Here is a 27746-nt window from a genome sequence, read left to right as displayed (position 1 = left end):
GCCTGAATTTTTATGCATTAAAAAGTAAAAGAATGTTTTTTTTGGTAATAAAATAAAATAAAATGGAAGGAACCCATATAATGCATAAAAGTCTAACCCAATCAAGTTCTGACTTCAAGCTTGCATTTATCCCTAACCTATGCTTAGGTTGGGAAAAAATCATTCTAGAGCTTATTCGATGGTGAATGGAAGGAACTTATTTAATGCACAAAAGGTTACTGCAATTAGCTTTGGCGAAGTCGAGCCCTAATCCTACCCCAGCCAAGTCCTGACCTTGAGCTTGCATTTATCAACCCTAACCCACTTTTAGGTTGGGAAAATCATTCCTAGACCATCTTCGACCTCAAAGTGGATTATGATTGATAGGGCTGAATTTACACCCCTAATTAGGCCAATAAGGCTGAACCTAGAACACCATATCCCAGACAAATCGGGATTATTTTCCTGTCGGGAGAGCGCACCGACGGCAGACGGCTTCCCAACCATAAAAATCAGTGGGTTCTACTGGTGGAAAAATAAGTTTTTTACACCAGTGGGACCCACTGGCTTTTGTGGTTGGGAAACCGACGGGGATCCCGACTCGTCCCAGGCTCACCTCCGTCTCTAGCCACTGGGTTGAACTACTGTTGCACCAACGGTCAACGGTTACTGCAACGGCCGCTTTTTCGGCTCGGGCTCTTTCTTCTGTCCCCAACGAACCGACGACCCGGCTCGAACGGTGAATTTGTCGGGTGGACCGGTCAGACCATCCGTTCAAGTCTTTTCTTGAAAACCTGTAAGATCTTATGCAGTGATTTTCTCAATCGAGATAGTCTCATAGTCTGCGAGAGTTGCTACCCCTGGAAAAAATGGAGGAAGGTTTCTGCAGACGCAGCGATGGCCCTTATAGAGTTCTTGAGTTCTATAGTGGCATTGGAGGCATGGTAACTCATCTACACCACGGACTAACCCTAAGTTTCTTATGCTCTCGTTCATATGTCACTTTTTTTTTTTAATTAACAGAGGTACTCAATCATGCGAGCTGGGGTGTCAGCAAACATGGTCGAAGCATTTGACATTAATGACAAAGCAAACGATGTTTATGAATACAATTTTGGCCATCGTCCTTATCAGGTTTTGTTTTCTCTACTTCTTCTGTCTCCCCCCCTCTCTCTCTCGCTCTCTGCGAGTTATAGTGCTTGACTGCCTATGCACTTTAGTTTATCAGTCCAATCTCTGACCACCTTGTTTGGGGATTTTTAAATTACGAATTTGGTGATACTGCAATTATTTAAGAGTCATATCACCTGACGTAGTACTGTTATCGACTTTCGATACATTCAGGAAAACGTGGCAGTTGATATTTGATACTGAACCAACATGGGTAGAACCTCATTTCCACATCGGCCAGCGTCATGAATATACTACTTTCGCCGACATTCAACAAGCAAAAACCAACACTAGGAAAACCTTATGTGACCATGTAAAAGATTCTCCAAAACAAAGTCTGGCCGCTATATAAAGGTTCAATTTAACTAATAAAAATAACATATGGAAAATCTATTCATGACGAACTAAGTCCTTATAAGAGGGTGTTTTTGCTATCGAACTACTGTGGGTTAGGCCCATAAAAATGATATGTTACAAAAACCTAACGGGACAAAAGGTCAACCTGTATAATCCTTAATTCCACATTTTTTTTTCTTGGGGTGGGGGGTGTTGGGGGGTTGAATGGAAAAATAAAGACCCATTTTGCTGTTGAATCTGCATCAACTCAATCCCTACATTTATTCCTATATAAAAGCTAGTGTAGTGATTAGCCAGCTTGAGAAAAGACTAGACCATGAGTTGGGGCTTTGACCATCCACAAACTGAATTCTTGATGCTTGTAGTTTTCAAGATTTCCTCTTTGAAGAACCTGGGTGGTATAATGAACATCGTGGTGTTTGATCCCCGAATCAATGTTGACTATAAATGTTGTTTCCATAGACTCCTCAACATTGACAACCTTTTCATTCATTGTTTGTGGCACAAATTCCACTTCTTCAAAAACATTATCTTGAATGTTGATGATTTCTAGCCAAGAATTCTTCATCACCACCATATCTTCCACTCTTGTAGCCTTATCTACTTTGATCTCTTCACTTCTTCTATTTGTTGAACTTTTGTTTTTGAAGCTTCAAGCATCACCTATTCTTTATCATCACAGTTCACTGTGATCACTTTAAAATTATCTTCAATTTCATTTTCTTTAATTGTTGCTCTTTCTATTTGCTTCGGCAACTTAAATTTTAATTTAGCCTTTGCCTTAACATTGTTGGTGTTAGACTTCCAATGATCTCCAACTTGCAAACTGAATTTGACTGGTAGATGCTTAAGTTGTTCTTCGGCTTTAAATGTCTTTTGGTGGCAATTTTGTCAAATGGGGATTTAACTGATATTGCGCTCCTACTTAGAAATGACCATGGTAAGTATTTCTTGTTTAGGTCTCCTCTCATCGTTGCCCATGTGATGGGTGTTCTACTGCAGTCTTCAAAATCATAGCTTGTTAATGAGGAACATAATAGAGAAGAGAAAAGGATAAAGAAGACGGGGGAAAGATGAAGGGGAAGAAGAAAAAGAGCACTCATAAGAAGAAGAAGAAGAGAAGAGGAGGAGAGAGAAGGGGGGGGTGCAAATGCTCAAATGTGAAGCTTCAATTCATCTTCCCCCCCCCCCCCCCCAAAAAAAAAAAAAACTTCTTTTTATTGTAATGTAAGGGCCTATTTATAGTAGGCTAAAACCTTCTAAGAAGTAGATTCTAATATCCTAGTAACTAGTGACAATACAATCTTATGGAAATAAACTAATTTCTTAGAAACTGCTAGACTTTATTTCTTAGCCACATGTATAAATGACTAAAATAGAAACTAAGGTCCCAAATCTCCCAAGAATAAAACCTTCATAATATCTGATCTTGGGCCCGACAAAATCCTCTATGAATATTCCCAATGTGCCAAATAATGGGTTGTGACACTATTCACATGAACAATGTTTTGGCCTTCTAAAAGACCATCTGAATTGAATGGGCTGGCTTGAGCTGTCCTGGTCCATTGCTGGTTCACTTGGTCCTAGTTCCATGTTGGTTGATCTGAATTGAATGGGCTGGCTTGAGCTGCCCTAGTCCGTTGCTGGTTCACTTGGTCCGGTTCCATGTTGGTTGTCTTGCATCAATTTCTCCCTCTCTTAAGAAAAACTCATCCTCAAGTTCTGGTGAAATAAGAATTGAACTGATATTGTATGGAAAGCGCTTGTTCAAAGTATGCTTTGTCTTCTTCTTCCTTTTTTTATTTTTGTTTTTATTTTAAAGGTGTGCAAAATGAAGAAAGATAAGGTTTGCGACAGTGATATTAATCACAATTGAGAATAGAATGAGGAAGAAGACCACTTAAAGAAGAAGAAATAGAGAAGACAAATTAGGGTGAGAAGAAGAATTAGTAGGGAAGACGGATCATGAAAAGAAGGAAATAACAAGGAAGAAAAGTTGAGAGCAAGTGTGATAGAGTGAAGAATCCAATAGGCAGAGAAAGTTACTCAAGTTTGGGCTTTCATTCCAACTAATTAGGCACAAAATAGAGAAGAATGAAGGATAAAGAAGATAGGAAAAATAGCCCTTGCATCCATTTGGCCCATTTGGTTTGGTTCAAAGGTCACATTTTCTGTCATACCCTCACCCTTTGGAGAGCTCTCAACCATGCTCTCCTCACCCAATCCTTCTTCATTAGCCGCCATATCCATGCCAACCCTAGCTGCACCCTTTGCTGGAGTGGTTCAGAGGACATTGACCACCTTTTCTTCTCTTGCCTATTCTCCCATCCCCTTTGGGATAGAGCCCTTGCATCCATTTGGCCCCGCTCGAGACGCTCACATGGGTTTGTTCTTGATTGGTCCTGGATCTCGAGGAATTTTGCTTGTCACTCCATTTGCGATCGCCTAGGCAAACTATTCTTTGGTGCCGCTATTCATCACATTTGGTGGGAGCACAACCTTAGAATATGGACCTCCAAATCTCGATCCTTAGACTTGATTTGGAAAGCCATCTTCTTCGTTTCCGGCCCCCCCACCCCGGCCGCCCCCGGTGTTCCTATCTTCTTTTTCATCCCCCCCCCCCCTCCTCCCAAAATACGCCCGCGGGGGAAAAATCATCACCAAAAAAAAAGAAAAAAGAAGGGAAAATCTGAGAAAAATTAGACTTGAAGAAGGGGAAGAAGGATAAGAAACTCATAAGAAGAAGAAAAGAAGAGGAGGAGAGAGAAAGGGGGTGCAAAGGCACAAATCTAAAGTTTTAATTCATCTTTTTTGTTTTGTTTTTTCTTTTTCTTCTCCAAAAGTCTTCTCTTTATTGTAATGTAAGGGCCTATTTATAGGTTGGCTAAAGCCTTACAAGAAATAGAAACTTAGTAGACTGAAAATAGAAACTAATATCCTAGTAACTAGTGAGTAGTGACGGTTGAATATTGTGGAAATCGAAACTAATTAAAATTTGAAACTACTAGCTTAAAACTTCAGCCACATGCATAAATAACTAAAATAGAAACTACCAAAATAGGAACTAAACTAAGGTCCTAAATCTCATAAGAATAAAATATGATCTTGGGCCCCACAAAATCCTTTATTAATATTCCCAATATGCCAAATAATGGGTTGTGACACTGTTCACGTGAACAGTGTTTTGGCTTCATTTTGGCCTTCTAAAAGACCATCTGAACTGAATGGGCTGGCTTGAGCTGGCCTGGTCCATTGCTGGTTTGCTTGGTCCTGGTTCCATGATGGTTGTCCTGAATCACTTGTCCACCACTTATATACTGAACCAGCTAGTGTAGTTCAAACCGGTTTCATCTTCCTTGTCTCAAATAATTTGAACCAATCAAATAGTCCAGGCTTGCCAACCGATTATTAAACACATGTGGGTCATGTGTACCAGTGTATTGTAGCTCAAGCTTGACCTTTTAGTTTGTCAAAATTATACAAAGTTGAATTCTGATGTACAAAACTAACCAATACAATATTCCTCCCTCAATGGGGAATGATTCTTTATGACTTCACCCTTCTATCGCCATATCCTCCTTGTCCTTTCAACCCATCCACCTTTATTTGCTACAAATGAAACCGATTTTTAAACCCAACCACCATTACCCTACCTTACTTCTCAGCCCACCCATAACCTGCAAATTCTAGCCACTCTTCCTTGCCTATTCCCAATAACGTGGTAAAACTTTGATGTGTATTTGTGGAGGTGATACATGGTGGGACAATCAGCGATTGTGAGGAAGGGTTGGACTGGAGCACCGATACAGCGTGAGAAAAATGGGTTGTGGAGCTTTTGTTCCTTGGGAATTAGGTTCTATTGCTCGTGAAACCCTGATTGACCCCTTAGATGGAAGGTAAACAGCCAATCCAGGGCAGTCTCATCCACCATTATTCACTGAATTCTTGGAAAACTCCCAACATTCAGTAGAATGTTTTTGGGCTGCAAACTGCTGGGAGTTCCTGTACTTTGTATCACCATGGGCGGGACCTCCTTACAACTTAAATTTGATGTTTCCACCTAGCTTCTCATACTTCCCCTGTCAGAATACTCAGGAAGAGTTTGATCAGTTTTTTTTTTTTTTTTTTTGGTAATTGTAGAATTTAGTAGAGTTTTAATAAGGAGTGTGGAGTGGGAGGAAGAAGATGACTGCCAATGCCTTCACTGTGCATGAGGGTAAATTTGTCTAAAAGCAGAGCAAAACACTATAGTGTCCTACTTTGTATATTTCAACTCACAGTTGTTTTTCTTTTTATTCCGTTAAACTAAAGGGTATATGGTTAGTTTTGTAAACCAAGACTGTATAATGCTTAATCGTGTGGTTTTCCCAGACTTGTGATGGACTTGGGGTGTTAGTTATGTGTAAGCTAATCAACATTGAAATAACTCAGCAGATGCTCTGCCAAAGTCAGCTGCACTGCTCTTTGGACCTCCACCTGTGAACATTTGGTTATGACCATGAGCTGTAGGCTGTGCAAATTCCCTTTTTTGCCATTCAGGTGGAATGTGCGTATTATGTGTGGGGTGCAATGATCCGATTCTCCATTGCTCTTGATCCCTCAGCGATGCTCTTTAGACTTTCATTCTACTGCTCAGTCACACTTCCATTATCCACAGATAAATGCTGGAACATCTTAGACACTCTAGCCATTGATCACGTAGCTCTGGAAACCTTATATGGTAATACTAGATTAAAGACTATTATCTGACTTCTACACTAGAAAAGAAAGGCCTACCCCAATCCTTAACTGATAAGTTAACACAAATTCACTTGGAATTGTGAAATAATAAAGGAAAAGAACTCAAAATAAGACTTGTAGAATCCAAGTCCAATTAAGCACTTTATAAAATTTACTCCCGACCTAAATTGGGAACTAACCTAAATAACTTAAAAATGAACTAATTCCTAATAATGAAAACTCTTTATGTAATGTTACCACCCTGTTTTGGGCCCATAAAAGTGGCCTATCAGTTAAAAATCCCAATGGACCAAGGTTCAACATGGATAGAAACCCAGTGTTAGACTTCATCCTAATAAAAGAAGTCCATATTGGTAATAAATCTGCATCAATATTTTTAGGAATTTTAAAGGCTTCAGTATGTAACATATGATGTTTCCGATCTTAACTGGTGATATGGTTCACCTGAGTAAGACATATTTTGGATATCGATATAAGTTGATTTGTAAAGTATAGTCACCATTTAGATCTGCCTTCGAAATTTGGCAAGCAGTATTTAATCGGTTCTTCTCATTTTGTCTTGTTCCAACAATATCATTTTTTCTTGGTGCTGCCTAATTGTTAGGTCTGAGGTTAATAACTTTGTCTGTTGAAATAACTGAATATTTTTTATGATATGAGACTCATGACCCTTATCTAAAGCCCTTTATTATATTTTAAGAGCGCGATTAGGTTTAATTAGCTGCATGTAAGTGCGGTTGTTGGAATTTGATGGCCCACTCACACACCCCCCCCAAAAAAAAAAACAAAGAAAAGAAAAAAAAGAAAAAAAAAAAGAAAAAGAAGAATAAGAAGATAAATGTATTGGCTACTTGTAATTCAAATCCAAAGTGAGTCCATTGTTCATATAATTTCCACGTGCAGTTTCTTTTTGAACTCTATATGGGTGCTTAGTATTGTAAGAAGTAACATTCAGTTACATGGTGAATATAGGGTAACATTCAAAATTTGACAGCTGCTGACCTAGACAGATATGAGGCAGATGTATGGCTACTTTCTCCTCCGTGCCAGCCATATACACGGCAAGGTTTGTCCTCTGTTCTTGCTTTGTTACTCACTCCCTCATCCTTGATATCTTGTTGGTGACCTGTGCTGAGATGTTAAAATTTTGTAAGCAGGGCTCCAGAAGGACACTGGTGATGCTCGTGCATCTTCTTTTCTCAAGATTCTTGAACTAGTGCCACACATGTTGCGGCCTCCTCTGATGTTTTTTGTGGAGAATGTTGTTGGGTTTGAGGTCCATATTGGGAAAAAACTTGCCTTTTAGTCATTGGATTCTATCCCTCCTTATAATATTTAACTTTTCTTAATTTGATGAATATTTTCAGTTATGTGTTGTTTTTATTTATTTATTTTTCCTTTTTTTGTTTCAGATTTCTGATACACATAAGCAGATGGTTGAGATTTTGGCAAAAACAGGTTTTGTAACACAGGAGTTCATTTTGAATCCTTTACAATTTGGTGTCCCATATTCCAGACCTCGCTATTTTTGCCTGGTAAGTTTACCTCTGATGCTTTTTTGAAGCTAAATAATTTCACCAGCAGTTTCTTTCTGGGAGGAAATAAAAGTAGAAGAATAAGAAGCTCAAATTTACATTCTTGGAAAGATGACAATTAAGAATATATAACATAGAGAAAAAAAGGAAAGATGCAAAAAAAATAAAAGAAGAGCTAAAATTCTTCTCTTGGAACATGCAAGGATTGAGTAGTCTTCCTATGAGTGGTGCACTTGTTATCCTTAAATTAGAAAACCTTGAATTATTAGACGTAAATGTTCCTACATCAATTGTTCTTGATTAAGGATCTCTGTTTCTTAGCTAGATTCAGAAATGGGGTGCCACATCTGAATTTCAGAGCCAGCTGGCTGGATTTACGGCAATCCAGTTTGGCTGCTCAGTTGTTGCCAAAATTTTCTGGAGGTTTGATGGTGAAGGGGCGGGCTTGGACAAATAACTTTACTCATTTTCTAATATATTAGAAGTGGTTATGACATGTTAGCATATGATAGTAAACTCCACTGTATGAGTAGTCTTGTTAATTTTTTTTTTTTGGTTGCCATTGCTCTATTGTACTTTCTATGTCCTTTCTTTTTCATTTTTGCTACTTGTCTATTAAATAAATGTATTTAGTCATTCTATGTGTCTGATGTCTGTATTTCATCTGTGTAACTTCTAAATCCTGATCGGAAACAGGCAAAGATGAGACATTTATCTTTTCAAAATCCACATTTCAATAACCAGCTCCTCCAGAAGCCCAGCCCCTTATTGGGGCCTCCTGATGATGGATTGATGGATGAAAACATGGTCCTGTCCTGTGAACCAATTGCAAGCTTTCTTGAAGTCAAGTCTTCTAGCAATCAATCGGAGAATGCAGAATCAGACTTGTTTCATACATCTAGAGTTCCCGGAATGGTATGCACAGCGCTGGAAACTAATGTTGAAGAAGATGGTATTGGCACTGGTTCCTTGAGCCAGCACATGGTTCCATTGGACTTGATTGAGAGGTGGGGTAGTGCGATGGGTATCCTTCTATTTAGTCTCTCTGTCTCTCCCTCTCTCTCACCCACCTCTTCCTCCCCTTTTACCTGTGCTTTATAAACGAATTCCTTGAAAGTGGTGCAGATATTGTTTATCCTGATTCCAAGCGCTGCTGCTGCTTTACAAAAAGTTACTACAGATATGTGAAGGGTACTGGATCCCTTTTGGCCACTATCCAAGTAGGATGCTTCTTTTGACATGGCCATATTTTGTCTCCTAAATAATTGTTAATAGAAGTTTCTTACATGAGGAAATATATATTTTCCAGTTTTATGCTGGGAATAAAGTCTGCCAAACCCAAGATAATTATGTTGCTTAACAAAATAACAGCTATTTAACAAAAGAGCCATATACTAACTGGCTGCAACCCAGACCCTGCTAAATGCAGGGATATGGCCTTTAAACAAAAGAACAGTGTATTAAGTGGCAAGTTTAATTTGAAAAGACCCTGGGTTCCTATTGGTAGAATATGAAGTTGTGTTCTGACAGCTTTGCCATAATTGTGTCATGCACCAATTTATTTTACAAATTATATGTTTTTCTCCTTATATGTTTCAAATTTTTTAACCATTCTAAAGAACAAATCCTTTGGTGCACTTTCTCTTATTCGTTTTCCTTTTATTGGTTGAGTTTTTGTATGTTGCATGCTACGATCACTAGAGGAGATACATTGTAGTTGATACTGCGCTGCTGGATGGTGCATATAATGCAAATTCTTCAAATCATCTGTGGAATAGCTGTTTGACATTCTTCCATATGGTTTTTTAGTTACAAGTTCTCATTTGTTAAACCTAATGTAATATTTCTCATTTTATTATTTTTAAACATCAACTACTTATGACAAACTCAGCCAACAAAGAAGGGAAAGTCCACTCCATTGAAGGATCAGGGACTGAGATACTTCACCCCCAGGGAGGTAAATGCTTTTCATATTTATCACTAGTTTCTGCTGCATCTTCTTAAGTTGTAGTCCAGATCCAAAAACGCAATCTGATTTTCTATTTTATTCAGGTTGCTAATTTGCATTCTTTCCCAGAGAATTTCCAATTTCCACAGCACATTGGTCTTAAACAGCGGTATGTTATTGTTTTATATCATATCAGAGGTTAACTGATCATGTTGTGAAAAACTCCTTTAGCTTAGTACTCTTCTTTTTCCCTTTTGATTTTGCAGCTCTTGTGGAAACCTGATAATCTTTTCCCAATTCCTTTACTATAAAACATTGAAAATTGAAAAAGATTTTTATGTGATTCAGTTCCAAATCCTCGGTTGGATCTCTTAGTAGTAGCCTGCATAGCTTGGTTGACAAGACCACAAGAGAGGTAAGGTTTGTGCTTTCAGGAATCGAGTGATTCCCCTTTCCCCAATCTATAGTCCCAATGGCAGGGTGTCTTCTTTTCTGTACGCCTGGAAATGGCAAAGAAATGGATTACAAAGAGTTGAAAGCATACACACTTGTTAATAGCCTAGATCACAAGGTGTTGACTTGGATGCTTAAGTACCAAGGAGGTTGCCCATTACTCAGTACTCCCATTATCGCTTGTATGCCCACTCCAATTATCACTTGTATGCCAAGGTTCTGCCTTGACAACTATGGCTGTTGAATTTGGCAACAACAGTCATCCTTGTCCCAACTTAATGGGGTTGGCTGCATGGATCCAAACATAAGGTTGGAACAGCTGAAAAGAGGAAACTGAAAGATGATAGAAGAACAGATAAAAATGACAGATAAGAGGAGGAGGAATCTTCAGAACCTAGTAATTGGGAAGTGTTTCTGCTAATGGGGGTCTACTACACGGATTCTTGACTTCCAATAGGATCTGTCTAATGTCATACATGGTATAAGACATAGACTCTGCATGTCCTAGGAGAAGCTATGAAGGAGAATTCAAGGAGCTTAAAGAGCTAGGGCCAGGCCTAAAATGACAGTAGGAAAGGACATGAATTGTTTGTGTATTGTACCTAATGACCTCGGATAGAGCCAGGTGGAGGGCAAAGATCCATGTTGCAGACCCATTTAGTTGAGATTCTCCAGACTTGTTGGGCTGTTTGCCTACTTCCTCTTACTCTCGATGTACTTTTTTCTGTTTTTGCTGATTTTGTTTGTCTCATGTGTCATTTTCCTTTTCATGTCTCATTTTATTCCCAATTTCTTTCTTTGTTTAGACCTCAGTTTTCTGTGCTTTATTTTTGTTTGATCCATGTAGGACCCCATTAAGTTGGGATAAGGCTGAGTTTGTTGTTGTTTGTTCCAATAATGACCTAAGGGCCTGTTTGGTTACATGAATCCAGAGATTTGAAATCTCTGGATTCATGAATGCAAGATTTTATACCCGTTTGGTTGTGAAAATCTCTAGATTCATGAAGTCTAGAGATTCATCTTTTTACATTAAAAATGTAAATCTGTAGATTTATGGGTATGGCGTGAAATCCAGTGATTTCATCCCTATAAAAACGCTAAACATTTGCATTCACAAAAATCACTGATGAATCCACAGATTTCATTCCACATATTCGGTTAACCAAACATTAATTTTATAAATTATGACTCCATAGATTTGAAATCTCTAGATATTTGAAATCTCCAGACTTGTGTAACCAAACAGGCCCTAACCAAAGCCCTGCTTTGCTGTATCATTTATTGTCTTGTAACACCGGCCTTAGGTTGGTACACACTCATTTTATGTGACTTGAGATTCAAGTAGGATTTGGATCACCTAAACAAAAAGGTTGCCACAAATTCTAGGCTTTATTTTGGTGTCAGAAAATAATACGGAAGTGGCATGAGTGGTGAATGTAGACATAACTGCTTATATGTTAAGCAGAAGATTTTGCTTTGTTTGAAGTGGATAAAACATAATTTCTGAAGCCAACTGCCAACCCTGAGTTGCTGGGGCTGGAGTATTTTGGACTTTTTCTGTGTAGATTGGTCTTTTTTGACTTGGTAATTGACTCTAATGAACTCCTACTTGCAGATATGCTCTGTTAGGAAACAGTCTAAGCATAGCAGTGGTTGCACCCTTACTTCGTTATCTATTTGCTGAGCCACTATGAAGTTGATGGTGATAGCTCGAAAGATAGCTGCAGGAGACATCAGTGCTATTAATTTACGAGTAAATTTTGACCAACACCAATGAATGCTTGATCCCAACTTTCAGTGTTGTGATCTGCCGATGCCTTCTGATTTTGGGGGTTTGCAACTAGAGTGCCATGTGAAGCCTCTCAAAAAAAAAATCAGATTATAGACAAACACCAATGCTGGATCGGTGCATCTCTGTTGATACTGGGTCTCATTGTCGATGATTTGAATCCAACACTTCTCCAGTTAACTGCACCGCAGATGATCTCTCAGTTGATACTGGTCTCATTGTTGATGATTTAAATCCAACACTTCTCCAGTTAACTGCACCGCAGATGACCTTTCACACCAACTGGTGATTGCTGTATTTTCCAAGTTTTGTAATGCAGATTTTGAAGTGTTCTTTCGTTTTTAGGGAGTGTTGTAGCCATTTTTCAATGATATGATAATTTATAATCAACCGAGAGAATCTGAAAAACATTACATCCATATTAGTAAAAGATTATTCATGGGAAGGATTGTCATTGGGATTAAAAATGTTCTGTTGACTATTTCTGTGCAAGAAAGATAGGTTCTTTCAGAGGATGAATTCAACAAGTTGGTTCCAGGATGAATTCAGAATCCATAATTGCAGTGCCATAATATATATTCAGAGGAAGGTATGGAGGATCGAATCCCTGGTTCTCCTTGTGCTGTTGGTTGAACAAGAACTTCAGAAGGATGGTATGCTTTTATGGTAAGGATTCGTTGTAGACCGGTTCAGACTTCTGTGAACCACTACTGACACCAAATAATCTCTCGCAACATTGTGAGACCCGGTCCAGCCGGTTGAACCGATTACAAAAGGCCAACTAGGAGAAACGCCAGTGTTGGTGGGAGGGAGAGCTGTCTGTCCGTTCATATGGGAAGGCAGGGCAGAAAAACTAACGTTGAACCACTATCCTGGACCAGAAATGTTGGGTTCAACCAGATTGAGCTGGTCCGCACACCTCGTTGGTCGGACCTGTTTGGCAACAATTTATGAAAATAAAACTAGCTGCGTCCGGAGGTAGTAAACCTGGATTATTGTTCACGGCTGCGCGGATATCCTCCGCATAGACCTATAAGGATGACACGTGTTCTCATAAAATCAAACGGTTGAGAGGTGAGGGAAAATTGGTAATTGGTTTAAAAAGGCATAGATTTTTTAACTCAACCGATTATGTGCAGGATATTAATCATAGCCTTGAATTTTTCAACCGGTGGCACATTCGTCCTAACTTCCGACGAGCCAAATTCTCAATGCACAAGTGGACCAGACCACCTGATCCTTGGATTGCTATTAACTGCGATGGAGCAGTTCGGGGCAATCATGGTGGCTACGGCACAATTGGAAGAAACTCGGAAGGCCATGTAGTCTTTGCTTCAGCGAGTTGTAGCAATGACAAAAATGTGCTTCATATGGAGCTAAAAGCAATACTTTGTGGTCTACAAAGAGCTACACATTATGGTCATACTCAAGTACAAGTGCAATCCGACTCTCAACTTGCAGTTCAAATCCTAATTGGAGGCTTACAAATCCCATGGGCAGCAAGAGGTATTGTGGATGATATTTTGGACATCAAGCATAGGCTACATCACTGTGTTTTCACACGTCATGTTAGGGAATCTAATTTTTGTGCAGATTTTTTAGCTCGTTTCTCGAACTTCCCTGGAGAAACCCACTTATGTCTATGTAACCTTCCTCCGGATCTGGCCCGACTTGTTCACCAGCATGCCAATGGGAAGCGTTACCGCGCATGTAATCTTTATTTTCTATTCCTAGTTTAATACAAAGCACCTTTTCACAGAAGAAAAAAAAAAAATCGTAAATTACAAAAATCCACCTCATATGAATTTGAATTTGCAGAAAAGATCACTTTTACCGTATTGTTGAAAAACGTCTTGAGTGAAACCCTACCGTCATTTATGTGCCTCTTCTCCGGCGATGTGGTTTTGGAAAGTTAAGAAACGCCCAACCTTTGCACTTCTTAAACGACTACTTGATATCTTATGGAGGAGGAGATGTCAGGAAATTGGATTTTGAAGGCCTTGAACTTTTTGTCGAAACGAACAATGCAATTTCAAGCTTTCGTCTGGCGTCAAGAAACCGACTTGACAAGTATTTTCAGTCCATACAAATCTCCTTTTTGAAGATTTTCATAAATCTTGAACTTAACCTACCTTCTTGAAGATTCAAGATTCAAGCTTAATCATGGCTTCCTTTTAGGTTTTCCTCTCTGTTTCACGAATCAGGACCACGCCTTCACCTTCATTGTGAATTTTCCTGGTTTCTTAATGGCGGGTGTTCTAGAGAGCAAGAATGTAGATCTTTGGTTATATCGCTGAGTTGGTTACTCAGTGAGACAGTAACCACGAGCTTCACGGGGTGCTACCTTCTGTTGACTGTAACACACCCAGTCAGCCATCTACGCACTCAAATAAGAAGACCCGTGCTTGATGCGCCCAGGCTTCTGGCTTTTCAGGCTTGTCCATTCTTGGTGTCAGAATACTAACTCGTCAATTCAATTATTGGGTGCAAATCTAGTGCAGTAAAAAAAAGAACAGACGGTGAATAGCGACAGCGGTTGTTGAGAGAGACTCAGGGTGGGTTTCGTCGCCACCGGAGAAAAGGCTGATGAACGATGGCTAGGGTTTCATTCAAACTTGTTTTCCCAATTTGATGAAAATGATCTTTCTGCAAATTCTATTTTTTTAAGAGACATGTGTCAACATTCTGGCCCTGTGCCGAGGATATCTGCTCGGCCGCCAACAAAAATCCAGTAAACCTTAAACCCTGCAACACCGTGAATCTTGTCAAACAGCCGGAGACGAACTTTGGTCGGTAGGGTTTATGTTGGAGGCTATTTGATTGATAACGGCCCGATGGGATTCTCAAATGCTCCTTCGACTATCTCGCCATGGCTGTTCCGTTGCTGCAGAAATTCCAAGCCTCTCTGCTCGCAGACCCGAAGTCGAGTCTCGAAGTCAGAAACAATGATTTTGGAGGAACTTATCTCAAGTTCAGCTTCTCTGGAAGAATCCTCTTCAGAGATGGAATCTCCGGACAAAACCAATACCCAAGTTGAGATTTTGGAGCGCCCTACTTCTGAAGAACCCAAGTATGCTCAAACTACCTCACCCTTGTCGCAGATTCAGAGAGACAAAGACGTCAGTCAGGATCATGTGATTGAGGTTCTTATAAATAACCAGCACGATCCTATGTCGGCTTTCAGATATTTCAAATGGGTTGAGGAGCAGAGAGGTTTTGCCCGAAGTGTCGATCCTTTATGCGTTCTGCTCCACATACTCGCGAGTTCAAGGAGCCCTTGGGCTGCTAGAAATCTTCTGAACGAATGGGTCTCTGGTAATTCTATCCCTTCCCCAAGTGTTGTGGTCGATCGACTTATTGAGAGCTCGAAGAAGTGTCAATCACATCCCCGTGTGTACGGTTATCTGTTGAATAGTTATCTAGTAACTGGTAGGCTTGAAGAAGCAGTTGAGTGCTTCGACAGATTGATTGGGAACGGCATTTTCCCTGGGACTGCATATAGGAATGGTCTTCTGAATGCTTTGGTTCGGGCGAACATGACTTGTAAAGCTCGAAGTTTGTATTGGAAGATGATGGAAGAAGGAATGGACTGTGATCGCTTTACTCTAGATGTAATGATGCGTGCTTGCTTAAAAGATCGGGATTACTGCGAAGCTGAGGAATGCTTTCGGACAGTGAAGGCTAGAGGATATGAACTTGATCCAATTACATATACAACTGCTATTCGGACTGTCTGCAAGAAACCTGATTCCAGGGCCGCCTGTGAGCTGTTGAAGGAGATGAAAGATATGGGCTGGAGTCCATCTGAGATCACTTATTCTGACATCATTGGAGCTTGTATGAAGCAGGGGAATATGGTGGATGCGTTGAGGTTGAAGAATGAAATGGTAAATGATGGTCTGCCTGTTAATTTGGTGGTTATCACAAGCTTGATTAAGGGGTATTGTGTTCAAGGGAACTTGGGTAGTGCTTTGGATCTGTTCTCCAAGATGGGTGAGGATGGAATCTGTCCAAACAATGTCACATTTGCAGTACTCATTGAAGGTTGCTGCAATAATGGAAATATGGAGAAGGCCCATAAGCTTTATACCCAAATGAATCTCATGGGTATTACCCCTACTGTCTTTACTGTCAACTCCTTGATCAAGGGTTTCTTGAAAGCTCAGTCATGGGAACAGGCAGCTAAGCTGTGTGATGACGCAGCTGAGAGTGGGTTAGCAAATACAGTCACTTACAATATTCTTATAAACTGGTTGTGCAAGAATGGTCGGATAACTGAAGCTTGCAATCTTTGGGACAAAATGATAAAAAAGGGTGTGGAACCAAGCACGGTTTCCTACAACAATCTGATACTTGGCCACTGCAGAAGAGGGAACATGGACTTAGCATCTTCTGTACACTTGAAAATGCTTCGCAGGGGTACCAAACCAAATCTAGTCACCTATTCAACTCTGATGGATGGGTACTTCAAGAAAGGTGAGATTGATCAAGCTTTCAGTGTTCATAAGCAACTTTTGGCCTCTGGGATTGCTCCTAATGACTTCATATACAATACAATCATAAATGGTCTCAGCAAAGCTGGTCGGACATTTGAGGCTACTGAAATGTTGAAGAAATTCAAGGAAGAGGGCTTTATTCCCGTCTGTATGACTTATAATAGCATTATTGATGGATTCATAAAAGAGGGTTCCATCAACTCAGCATTCACAGTTTATCAAGAAATGTGTGAGAGTGGGGCATCCCCTAATGTTGTCACTTATACAAGCTTGATTGATGGTCTCTGCAAAGCCAATAAAGTAGATCTTGCTTTGAGAACTCACAATCACATGAAAGTGCAAGGTCTACAGTTAGACATTGCTGCATATAATGCTCTTATAGATGGCTGTTGTCAAATAGGGGATATGAGAAGTGCGCATGAGATTTTCACTGAACTGCTTGAAGTTGGTTTAGTTCCAAACAATACTATTTATAATAGTCTGATTGGTGGGTTTAGAAAGGCAAATAATATGGAGGCAGCACTTGCATTGCATAAGAGAATGTGCGAGGAGGGAATTCCATGTGATTTAGCAACTTACACCACTTTGATCGATGGATTTCTTAAAGCTGGCAATATAGTTTTTGCCTCAGAACTTTACACTGAGATGCTAAATAAGGGTATTGTGCCAGATATTATCATTTTCAGTGTTCTTGTACATGGTCTTTGCAATAAAGGGCTGCTGGAGGCTGCACACAAAGTCTTAGTAGAGATGGATAGGAAGAAAATGTCCCCTAATGTTTTTATATATAACACACTGATAGCTGGATATCTTAAGGAAAGAAATCTACAGGAAGCTTTTAGGCTGCATGATGAGATGCTAGACAGAGGCCTTAAACCTGCTGACACAACATATGATATCCTTGTAAATTTTAGAGTCCATGGAAATGTCACCCTTTCTGGTGCTGCAGACTAAGTCTTGGTAGAGATGGATAAGAAGAAATTGTCCCCTAATGTTTTATATATAACACACTGATAGCTGGATATTTTAAGGAGGGAAATCTACAGGAAGCTTTTAGGCTGCAAAATGAGATGCTAGACAGAGGCCTTGCATCTGATGATACAACATATGATATCCTTGTAAATTCAAGATTCCAAGGAAATGTCACCCTTTCTGGTGCATAAGGTGCCTGACAACAACTTCTCAAATGGTCAAAAATTGTTCACAGCATTGAGTTCACTTATTATAAGCTATGAGAAAGTTGTTTGAGGTGGCATGGCCATCTTCAGTGGAGCCTTTGGATACTCCAGTGCGAAGGAGTGATTTAATCCAGATTGAGGAGCTAAAAGAAAAGAGCTTAGGGCAGGTTAAAATGATCCCAGGAAGAGGTGAGAAAAGACATGCATGGCTTAAGCCTACTACTAGGTATGACCTTGAATAGATCTGATTGGAGGGCAATGGTCCATGTAGCCCACTCCATTTTGTTGGGATGACGCCGAGTTATCTTATCCAGATGGATTATTATGATATGCAGAAGTTACTGTAGAACCTTGTCGTAAATATTCGCTTCGCAACTACAGCTTCAAAATGGGTAAGTGCCTTACTGTGCCTATACACAACACTCTGTTCTTCTATTTGCACTGGGTTAAGCTTCTTTCTTTATCATCACTGTAAGTTGTGTGGCACCTTGCAGTATTTCTTTTAATGCCTGTGCTCTTCTGTGTGGTCAGGAACATAGCAACTATAAGCACACTGCATGTCATATTATTAAATTAAGTGTGATTTTCTGTATAATAAGTCACTGATTTTGAGATTTCGTTGACGGGATATTGCTGCTCTTCAATATTGCCATGTGTTATGGGCATGTAGTATAAAATTTACATCTTACACCAAGCTCCAGTGGGAACGAAATTTGCAACTAACCAAGCTGTGCTGTTGCCACTGTTTCATTAGGCAAAAGTTGATTGCTTGAACTATTGACGATTCAAGTAAAACAAACTTGATAGCATTCTGTTCCAGAAACTCATGTTCAGTACTCCTTTCGCTACAAGTAGATCATAAACATGCTGTTCGGCAAGAACCATATTTCTCATGTACCTTAACATATTAATAATTCTTCTTTATAATATGTAAGTAGGGAAAATAATGTCTAGCCCTTTGGTTTTCCAACAATTACAATATACCGCTCGTAGAATTTCATCTATTTTATAAGCCTCCATATTTCAAAAATTCTTACAAACATACCCCCTACCTAATGCTGTGAACAGTCAAGCCAAATATTAACCAAGTTCCTTCAATAACCTTAGCAAAGGTGCTTTTACATCTTAGGAAAATTTTGCCTAGTGCCCCAGGTTTTGCGAGCAATTTCATCTACCAACCCTAGAACTTAAAAAGCTACACCCATTTCTTCTTGTTCTCTACACACACCACCACTACACCAGCAATTTCCACCACCATCTCTGACAGCCTACAGGGGTCTTTGGGCTGTAAAACAGATTGGGGAACTGAATCAAGTTCTCTGAAGGAAGGCTTGTCGAAAGTGAAACTCAAAGCTTGATGAAAGAGTGAATTCTATTTTGCTGCCTGCTCAATTCCAATCTTGCCCTTGCATTCCTTTCAAAAACAAGAGCCCAATCTAATACACTATAAAAGCGTATCTATGCACAGCCTTGGAAACAGCACTTCTACTGTGAACCTTGCTCTTATCTGGAATTACCACTGCCCCCCTCAGTTTGATCAAACCAGAAACTAACAAGGAGGAGAAACAGAGGAGAATAAATGAAAGTGAGAGAATTGCATGGAGTTCTGTTATTCCCAGATTGACACTGAGAGGGGGGGTGAATCAGTGTCTTCAAAAATTCACTTCAATGTGAAGCTTCTTTAATCTCGAAACAAGATTAATTAGAACATTCTCGTAGCTATCAACTGCACAAGGACACGTCCACCACACACCACTATGTGGCTGGGTCTACCAGATAGTGTACCACCACTCTGCAATCAAGGCACTCCAATATGTGCAACAAAGAAAAATAAACAAAAAACACAATGTACCAGAGTTTACGTGGTTCGGCCAAATTGCCTACATCCACGGAGTAATACCCTACCTAGGGTTTCGTATATTACTCAATACACTCCTAGATATTTTGACTGCTACAACAGTCCAGGAACACCAATCCCTGCTATAGTCTAAAATGCAATTCAGATAAGGGCACCAACCCCAACCCCCTAGACAAGCTCCAACTTGCTAGGTCACAATGTAAACCAATAATTCAAGTTCCCCAAATTACATTCATGATCTAGGTTCTTCATCATTAAACATATAACCTAGAAAATAATAGACAATAACTTGTGAATACGGGTTACCTCAACTTGTGTAAGATGCATGGTAACAATACTTGTTTCTCTTTTTCTCCAACTCTTTTTTTTTCTCTTTTCAATCTTTTTCAGTTTTCTCTCTTTAAAAAAACCATACAACCATGTTCCCTTCTTTTCTTCTGTTGCTTCTTCTTCCTTCTCTTTCACTTTCTTTCTTGTTCAACAAAACAAAAGACTTCCTTCAACAGCAACTTCTTATTGTTCAAAAACGCAGTGTTATGAAAAAGTACAACGCAAGTGTACGAGAGGAGTTCAAGAAGATGAAGAAAAACTTATTCCCAAGCTTCAGATCTCCAAAGCCAACCAACGTCTTCTGGTTCGACCTCCACGCTCTTCCCAAACTCCTCAAAACGTCCTCTGTCTTCTGCTGGAGTTTGCTCTCCTTTTATAGATTAATTAAACTTAGAGTTTGAATCAAACTCAGAGTTCCTATCTGACTTAAACAAGGAGTGTTTTGACATACAAATCGGACTAACTTAGAGATCTCCAATGAACAATCCCACCGTTGGATTTGAAGATCAAGAAGTCGTGAAGCTCTCCTCCAAAAATCGGCTCAATCGGACACTGGATGACCATCCGATGAAGAGGTTGATCAAAACTGGACAGAGACCCTCTAAAACGGGATTCTTGAGTTTTCTTTATTTGAATTTGATTCTTTCTCTCGGATCAAAACTGGACAGAGACCCTCTAAAACGGGATTCTTGAGTTTTCTTTATTTGAATTGGATTCTTTCTCTCGGAACCTTTTTGTGTGTTGCTGTACCATATCAAAGCCCACTTAAGTTGCCAACAATGACAACACCTTCATTTTAGGCCAATGGAACAACAAGTTCAATTGCTCCCCCTCACACAGGCTGCTATATAAATAGTAACCAATCTCGGTGTAGGAATATATGTCTTGAACTGGTTTGAAAACCAAGGAAGCTAGATCTCATTAAAATAACCTACAGCGAATACCGGAGACTGATGTGAAAAAGGGCTGATGGGTTTTCATAAGTGATGCAAAGAGATTCAAGAGAGCAGAAAATTAAAGTAGAAAGAAACTGCAAACTGGATACCTTGAGTCCAGCACTCCCCTGTAGGTGCCCTGCTACCCCACCTGAATACCAGTTTCTTCCTTGTCCTCTCCGAGTCCCCCAAGTCTGCCTCATAACAGCACCCAAGTTCCTGTAACTGAATTGCCTAACTCCTCAAGTGATTGCCATACACGTGTCCCACTAGTTGATGCATTTCTTTATTCATCTCTGTGTTTATTCTCTTTATTGACCCTTATTTAAACTACATAAGCTGGCCTAACTGCCAGCACCCTTTCTGGCTCCATGAGTGTAGACTCAAGTAACCAGGGGCCCATCAAGGGTCAACAAGGGGAAACTTGAATAATTTTTGTTTACATGACCAAAGTGTACCTTGGCGGTACTTTTTCCCCTTACAACAACAACAACAAGTCTTGTCCCAACTAAATGGGGTCGGCTACATGGATTCTTGCCTTCTAATCAGCTTTGTTTAAGGCATACTCAATTTAAGGCCTAAGCTATGCATATCCTTTGTCACCACTTCTCATAAGGTCATCTTATCTCTGCCCCTGGCTCTTCTAATGCCTTCAATCTTGATTAAATCACTTTCTTGGTACAAGGCCGTTTATAGGCCTCTGTTGAACATGACCGTGCCACCTTAGACAATTTTCTCGAAGCTTATCACTTATCAGAGCGACTCCTAGACCAGCTCTAATATGATCATTCCACATCTTATCCTTCTTAGTTTTGCCACCATCCATCTTAGCATCCTCATTCAGCTACACTGTGTTTATCCTCATGATGCTTTTTTACAGCCCAACACTCTGCACCACACATCATAGGTGGTTGTACAACGGTCCCATACTTTTTTCCCTTTTCCCCCTTACATAGGAAAATACTGAACAGCCCCCTCTTGCACAACCATGAAACCCTGTGAGTGGATGCCTAATGACCATTTTTTCCAACTCAGTGAACACGTTTTCTTCTCCTTTGTTTTAGGGTTCTATTTTTGAGAGTTCTCTCTCTCTATCTCTGCAATTTATTATACGGTTCTTTCTTTGGACCATTGTTTGCTTCTCTTTTCTGCTTCTTAGTGTATGGGAGTGAGCTCATTGGCTCATGAGGTATCTGACTTTGCCTTTTGATTAGACAGACTGCGTGTGAGCTATATTACCAGTCTTGGATTTGCTGGTCTTGCAAGGAGAAGGTAGAAAGATGGGGGAGCAAAATGGACAGGTAGAAAAGAGTTGCAGTTCAGGTTCTGTGTGATACAAGAGACAGAGAAAAGGAAAAGAAAACGAAAAATGACTAAGATGAAGGAGAAATAGTTGGTGATTATTGGAGAGGTGAAGATGGATTGTGTGCATTTCTGTTCCTGCAAACTCAGAGAGGGATTTCTCCTACAAATCAGGGCCTGCTAATGAATCACTCTGGTAGGCTTCATGCCTGGTAGCATGAACAGCAGCACCTGAATGGTGTGGTGATGGTGTTTTGTAGAAAATGAGAATGAAATTCCTGGGGTGGTAGATCAGGGGCGGACCCGGCACAAAGTGGGGGGGGGAAGAATAAAATCCGATAACCTTCCCATCGGGGCACTAGCTTATTTGTAGGGCCCTATTGAATAAATTTTTTGACAAATATAGATAAATTAAAGCAAAAAAAAAACCATGTTAACCCGAAATCATACACAAACCAATTTTCTTTGTTAATAGATGCCTGGTGTTTTCCTACTAACTATGCTTTTTTCCGTTGTAAAAGATAGACAAATAGTATAATCAAATAAAATAATATAGACGTAAAATTGAGGGAAATACCTAATTGTGGAGAGATTTTTTCCAATTTTTCCTTAACCCATACTTATAGAAGGAGGATAAATACGGTTGAGGAGTTAATTTTTAATTAAGAATGAAATTTTGAATACCTAATAAGATTTTTTTCAAAATTTTCCTTAACCACGTTATAAAGATAAGAGATAATAGGAAGAAACATGAGAGGAGGGGGAGATAAATAGGGATTGAGGACTAGTTTTAATTTGGAAGACATTTATATCTATTATATTACCTTTAAAAATGGTTCTCAATATTGGGGGGGGGGGCCAAATAGTGACATTTCACATGTAGAAAGGGAAAAAGCTGAAGAAAAAAATAAAGGAATTAACATATAAACCAGAAAATTAAGGAATTTATAACAAATTTTAAAAATTCCGGGGGGGGGCCTTGGCCCCCCTTGGCCCCAATGCAGGTCCGCCCCTGTGGTAGATGTAATTGTTTGCAAAACCGAAAGGGCTAAATGTAATCTTCCCAATAAATAAAAAAATTGACAACATTGTTATTTCTTTTCAAAACAAACAGTGTTAATCCTCGGGAGCATGGAATTAATATTGAAATTTCAGGGTGGTAACTCTAATTGTTTGCAAAAACCCAGGGGGGCTGTATGTAACTTTCCCTTATAAATGGTTTTGAGTTTTAGGCATTATGATTTAGTGTGGGATTTTAGGGTTGGCTTCAAATGTATGTATAAGTGGTGGAGAATGTCCCAGGGTTACTCTAGTTATGGATCTGTATGCACTTTAACTAATAGACTGTATCATCTTTCTAACCTAAAGTGTATTTCCTTGTCCTCAAAGTCCTATTCGGAGTAATATTCAAAATATCCAGTTGAGAAAAGGGGAAGAAAATGAAGGAAAGCTATTCAAGATAAGGGTCTCTTAACGCCTTCTTTTTTCTTCTCATCGGAGTTATTTCACAAAGACTTGCCATGGTAAGGAAGAAGGGGGGATCACTCACATTTTTTTCCACCAAGAACGTTTTATGAAACTCTTTGACCCCCGAATTTGGAGTATCCTACTTTAGAGAAGAGGATGGAGGATATGTGAGATGTATATAATCACAATCACATCAAATTCACCTCTCAACTGTTCAGTTCTCCGTTGAATTTGTTTCCTGTTCAAATTGAACCTTTTACGCTTGATTCCTGTAATCTGAGGGCCGATTGGAGTTCTCCATGCCATCTGGACCATCTATAGGAAGCATCTAGTTATGATTTGCATCATTCTTGGCTGTCAAATGTGGCATCATGCTGCATTTTATTCCTATGTCAGCTTTCTTTAGTGGAGTTGGTGTCACCTTTGTTGAGTTTCTCCATCATCATGTAAAAAAGGTTTGATTGAAATGTTAAAATCTTGCCAAATGGTGCATTTGCTGCTTTCTTTGCCACTGCTGACTTCACTACTTGCAGCATTGAGTATTGGGTATCATGTGTCTTCTCCCAGTTGTTGCATTGCCACATCTTGGTATTGTTTTTTTATTCTTCCGATCAAGTCAACCCCTTGGCTTGGCTCAACGTTCTTGTTCTTTTCACTGACGAAACTAAGCTGTAGCTGTAGTTGGCAGTTCAGGTTCTAGACAGATGAGACCTGAGGCTGCAAGTTTATCCTTCTTCCTGTGACAGGACTGATGGGAAGTGCAGTTTGCAAGTGTGCTGTTACTTCTGAATTCTAGTTTTTAGCGACACAAGTGGGAGCCATGGGGAAGGTTACTGGTGGAATTCCCAGGAAATAGCTTTCTACTAATACTTATCTCCTTACAGAAACACATTCTACAGTCCATAACCTTAAGAGCTATAATAGGAGCAACTTTTATTGCAGTTACCAGCTTTTTCCGCTATTGTAATTGCCTCTCTCTCTCTCTTCCCCCTTTTTTTTTGTGGGGGCGGTGGGGTGGTTTAAAAGTGATTGCTTTCTGGTCCATTGTTTCATTATATTGCTGATGTGGCTTTTCTCCATTTTACTTTTTATCTCTAGAGTATGGCTTTTTATTCGCTTGTAATATTAAACTACCACCACATGTATGACATTCATGTCATTAATTGTGGATTCCCTGAAATGATTGCTGGGGTTAGAGTTGAAAAAATTTCAATCTTAGTGTTGGATAGTTAAGAATGGATTCACACTCTTGTACCTGCTGCCTTAGTTTGAGATAGATCAATTTCTGTACAAGACGTTATAGCACCTTACACGAGGGGAGAAAAAGGAGATGATGTAGCTTGCCTTTTATTTGTTGCATTGGTGAGATAACAGAACTGGTTACAGTCCTACCATGGGTCCATGGCTTCAATGCTACAGAAACTGCCCTGCGCGCCTGGCAATGACTGTCTTGCCCCCAATGCAAATCCCATAGGGCCAAGTGATCATTTTCAGGCAGCAGGGTGGTTTCTGCATTTCAAGAGCCACGCAATGTGCACGACTGGTTGGCATTCTTTCTGCCTTTTTGCATTGATGAGTTTAACCATTCTTATTAAGCCTGGTACCCTGTTCATACTCTTTACTGTTTAAAGAGAAGATCAGCAGATCCTAATGGATCAATTAACCTGCCTATAGAGATTCTGGCTATCTTCTGTGGGTCAGTTGGCTGGGCATGGGTTCATTAATTCATTAGGATAGGTGAAATGATTCAAACATACACTGTTGTGTTCATCTCCAATGTAAGGTTGCTTGACTGGTAGCATTTCTTCTTTGTGGTCTGTAGCATGGTTTTCACTATTTGGCTTTTTATAATATAGCCTTTTCATGTTTTAGGTTTCAACTTCCAAATTCCATTCCCGCCCACCCCGGCTTTCTCCTCTTCACAACCCCTTCACAGAATCGGTCCAAAAAAGCCTTCTATTGAATCAGCCCTTACTGGTTTAGTATGGGGTGTATGCCACATAATGAATTCATTCCATAGGGAGGGGAAGTTATTGGTTAAAGAACCGGCCATTGGATACTTTCTCTTCATGCTAATGGTGGTCAGGGTGGAAAAGAGAGTTAGTCACAGATAGGAAAAGTGGGGAGTTAAAATACACCAACAGTCTAGAAATCAGAAGCCTCTCCATTAGGCCACAAGTGCTTGTGATGACTGCATATGAATTTGAGAGTATGGAACAATAGAATTAATTTTTTTCAACTTTGAAATCAGAAATTACTATACTATATCAAAATTTTGATTGATGTTTTACCCTCAGATTACCCTTACTTGATGATTGACGTCTATTCCTCAGATTACCCATATTTGATGGTTGATGTGTATTCCTCAGATTAGCCATATTTGATGATGGAGTGTTTACTTAAGTTAAGAATTTGGAGTTGCTCCAACATGATCATTGGAGACAAATTTTGAACTCTCTGGTCAAGCTTCTCAAGGCTTGTGAAAAACCTAGTAGCATGGCGCTGCATCTCTACATCCTTTTTGCAAACCGAGAGTTCAAAATGTTTACATTTTAGAAAGTTGGTCCATCTTACCAGCTTTGGTCCATTGTTTGTCATTGTCTCATACTGTACTCTTTTGGCAATTTCTCATCTTTCCCCATTTTCTGTATGTATCTATTGGCATATTCACTATTTGCTCAGTCTCTGGTTGGCATATTCACCTTTCATTCAACCCACTTGCAAGTACTCCCGAGAGTGTCACCTTGACAAGATTTCATGTTTTGGCAGGTGAGGAGCTACTCCAGTATGGAATGTTTTTCCTTCAAGAACAGGTGTGGAAAACAGAAATGGAGGATAAATGCTGCTTTAGTATTTATCCAGCACCAATAGAGCAAAGATTTTGCCCATATGGGGTTGTTTTCAATCAGCCATGGCATTATCTAAACCATCCCCACATGCATTCTCAGTGTTCATTATCAAGCTATTGGGTCAAATGATCAACAATACATCAAAAACCATATTTGTGTTGAAAAGCTTGTAAGTGACCTAAAGAGCACCTGGTGTGAAATATTAAGTGACAAAAAAACCAAAACACTATCGTGAATTTTTTATTTTTTTTAAGGAGATCTTCACTTTTAGTCTTTGTCAACGATCTTGTTAGTAAAAAAAACAAAAAATGGAATTATTAACATTACTTCCAAATGAAAGACTTAAAGAATCTCAGTTTCCTGGTTAGGTGAAAATATGGAATCTCTCAAATTCCAGCTATTAGGAAGCTGAAGCACCAGCGGGACCTGGAATCTTGATTATATATTTATATGTACCCAGTTCCAGAAAAGTTAAAATAATGGCCGAGATCAGACACCTTTCATTCCATGACAGCTCCCTTGCTTTCTCCGTGAAGATTTTGGCTACTTTTTTCAAACTTCAAAATTGGAGAATTGGTGAAGCTCGGAAACTAATGCAGTCAATGAGTAGATTATTCTTTTCTGACGGGTAAGAAAACCATATATTGTTATGATAACGTGACGTTTCTAAGAAAATCTCTGCTTTTCTTCCTGAATTTCAGCTGCCCTCACGAGCCCATCGATCGACGGTTTTGATGCCCTTTGCCTTTAAAACCCAGAATTTCTTCTGTCTTTTTTACCTGTAACTCTTCTGTTCATCCCTTAGTTCTGCTTTTATTCTCTCTATCTTTTTTACCTGTAATTCTTCTGTTCATCCCTTAGTTCTGCTTTTATTCTCTTTTTTCTTTCTTCTCTTCCTTCAAGGATGCATAGATCATCAAGCACAGGTCGAGCTTCTAGTGAATTCAAGGTCAATTCACCACCGAATGTAAAGGCCTCTCAAAGCCTGAAGATCGTAAATGACGATGAACTGCTACCATTGCACAGTTCCACCTCCAACGACACCAAGAAGGAAGCTGCTTCTCATCTAAAGTCGGCGGGAGATAATGTGGTTCATCTCGTACCTCTTATTGTGATAATCTCCTGGGTCATTCTGTTTTTATGTTCTTCTTCAGGTACTTCGTGATGAAATTTGATTCTTTGATGTTAATGCTTCTGTTAATCGCTCTTTACGTGGAATTTGTCTCTTTAAGATCTCCTAGCATTACTTTTATGTGTTTTAATCCAAACTGAGACAATTGCCAGCAAATGTATTTGTGATTCTTGATTTTAGATGGAAATAGATTGATTCTTTGATCAGGGTTCCGGAAATCACTATCTG

General features: G+C 39.5%; 2 protein-coding genes across 4 annotated transcripts; both read left to right on the top strand.

The window, feature by feature from the left end:
- Positions 1–804: 804 nt before the first annotated feature.
- On the top strand, positions 805–12525 carry DNMT2 (DNA methyltransferase-2). Of its 2 annotated transcripts, none has more exons than XM_089145307.1 (10): positions 805–923; positions 1003–1113; positions 7219–7312; positions 7404–7522; positions 7659–7781; positions 8478–8788; positions 8899–9001; positions 9673–9738; positions 9834–9898; positions 11798–12525. In XM_089145307.1, exons 1-10 carry the CDS (start codon positions 849–851, stop codon positions 11874–11876), a joined length of 1146 nt encoding a protein of 381 aa, XP_089001433.1. In that variant the 5' UTR covers positions 805–848; the 3' UTR covers positions 11877–12525. The 2 variants fall into 2 exon arrangements, with proteins under 2 accessions (XP_089001433.1, XP_089001432.1); XM_089145306.1 differs by having other exon boundaries at positions 8478–8805; positions 8907–9001; positions 11798–12524.
- A 1244-nt stretch (positions 12526–13769) lies between these two features.
- On the top strand, positions 13770–26827 carry LOC149025089 (uncharacterized). 2 transcript variants are annotated; one of them, XM_089145303.1, is made up of 2 exons: positions 13770–18037; positions 26307–26827. In XM_089145303.1, the coding sequence occupies exon 1, from the start codon at positions 14806–14808 to the stop codon at positions 17419–17421; it is 2616 nt and encodes an 871-aa protein (XP_089001429.1). In that variant the 5' UTR covers positions 13770–14805; the 3' UTR covers positions 17422–18037; positions 26307–26827. The 2 variants fall into 2 exon arrangements, with proteins under 2 accessions (XP_089001429.1, XP_089001430.1); XM_089145304.1 differs by lacking the exon at positions 26307–26827 and adding an exon at positions 21987–22369.
- The last annotated feature ends 919 nt before the right edge of the window (positions 26828–27746 follow it).

The sequence above is a fragment of the Hakea prostrata genome, chromosome 2, assembly GCF_041222555.1.
Source record: "Hakea prostrata isolate BN-2017 chromosome 2, UWA_Hpros_2, whole genome shotgun sequence".
NCBI lineage: Eukaryota > Viridiplantae > Streptophyta > Magnoliopsida > Proteales > Proteaceae > Hakea > Hakea prostrata.
This window is presented reverse-complemented; position numbering and strand designations above follow the sequence as displayed.

What these genes read in the sequence shown, in the direction of transcription:
- LOC149025089 (XM_089145303.1), top strand. Translation starts at nt 14,806, where the DNA reads ATGGGATTCTCAAATGCTCCTTCGACTATCTCGCCATGGCTGTTCCGT.
- DNMT2 (XM_089145306.1), top strand. Translation starts at nt 849, where the DNA reads ATGGAGGAAGGTTTCTGCAGACGCAGCGATGGCCCTTATAGAGTTCTT. An exon ending in GAGGTGGGGTAGTGCGATGG is followed by an intron (nt 8,806 to 8,906) that starts GTATCCTTCTAT and finishes AAAGTGGTGCAG; the next exon opens with ATATTGTTTATCCTGATTCC. An exon ending in CACATTGGTCTTAAACAGCG is followed by an intron (nt 9,899 to 11,797) that starts GTATGTTATTGT and finishes TCCTACTTGCAG; the next exon opens with ATATGCTCTGTTAGGAAACA.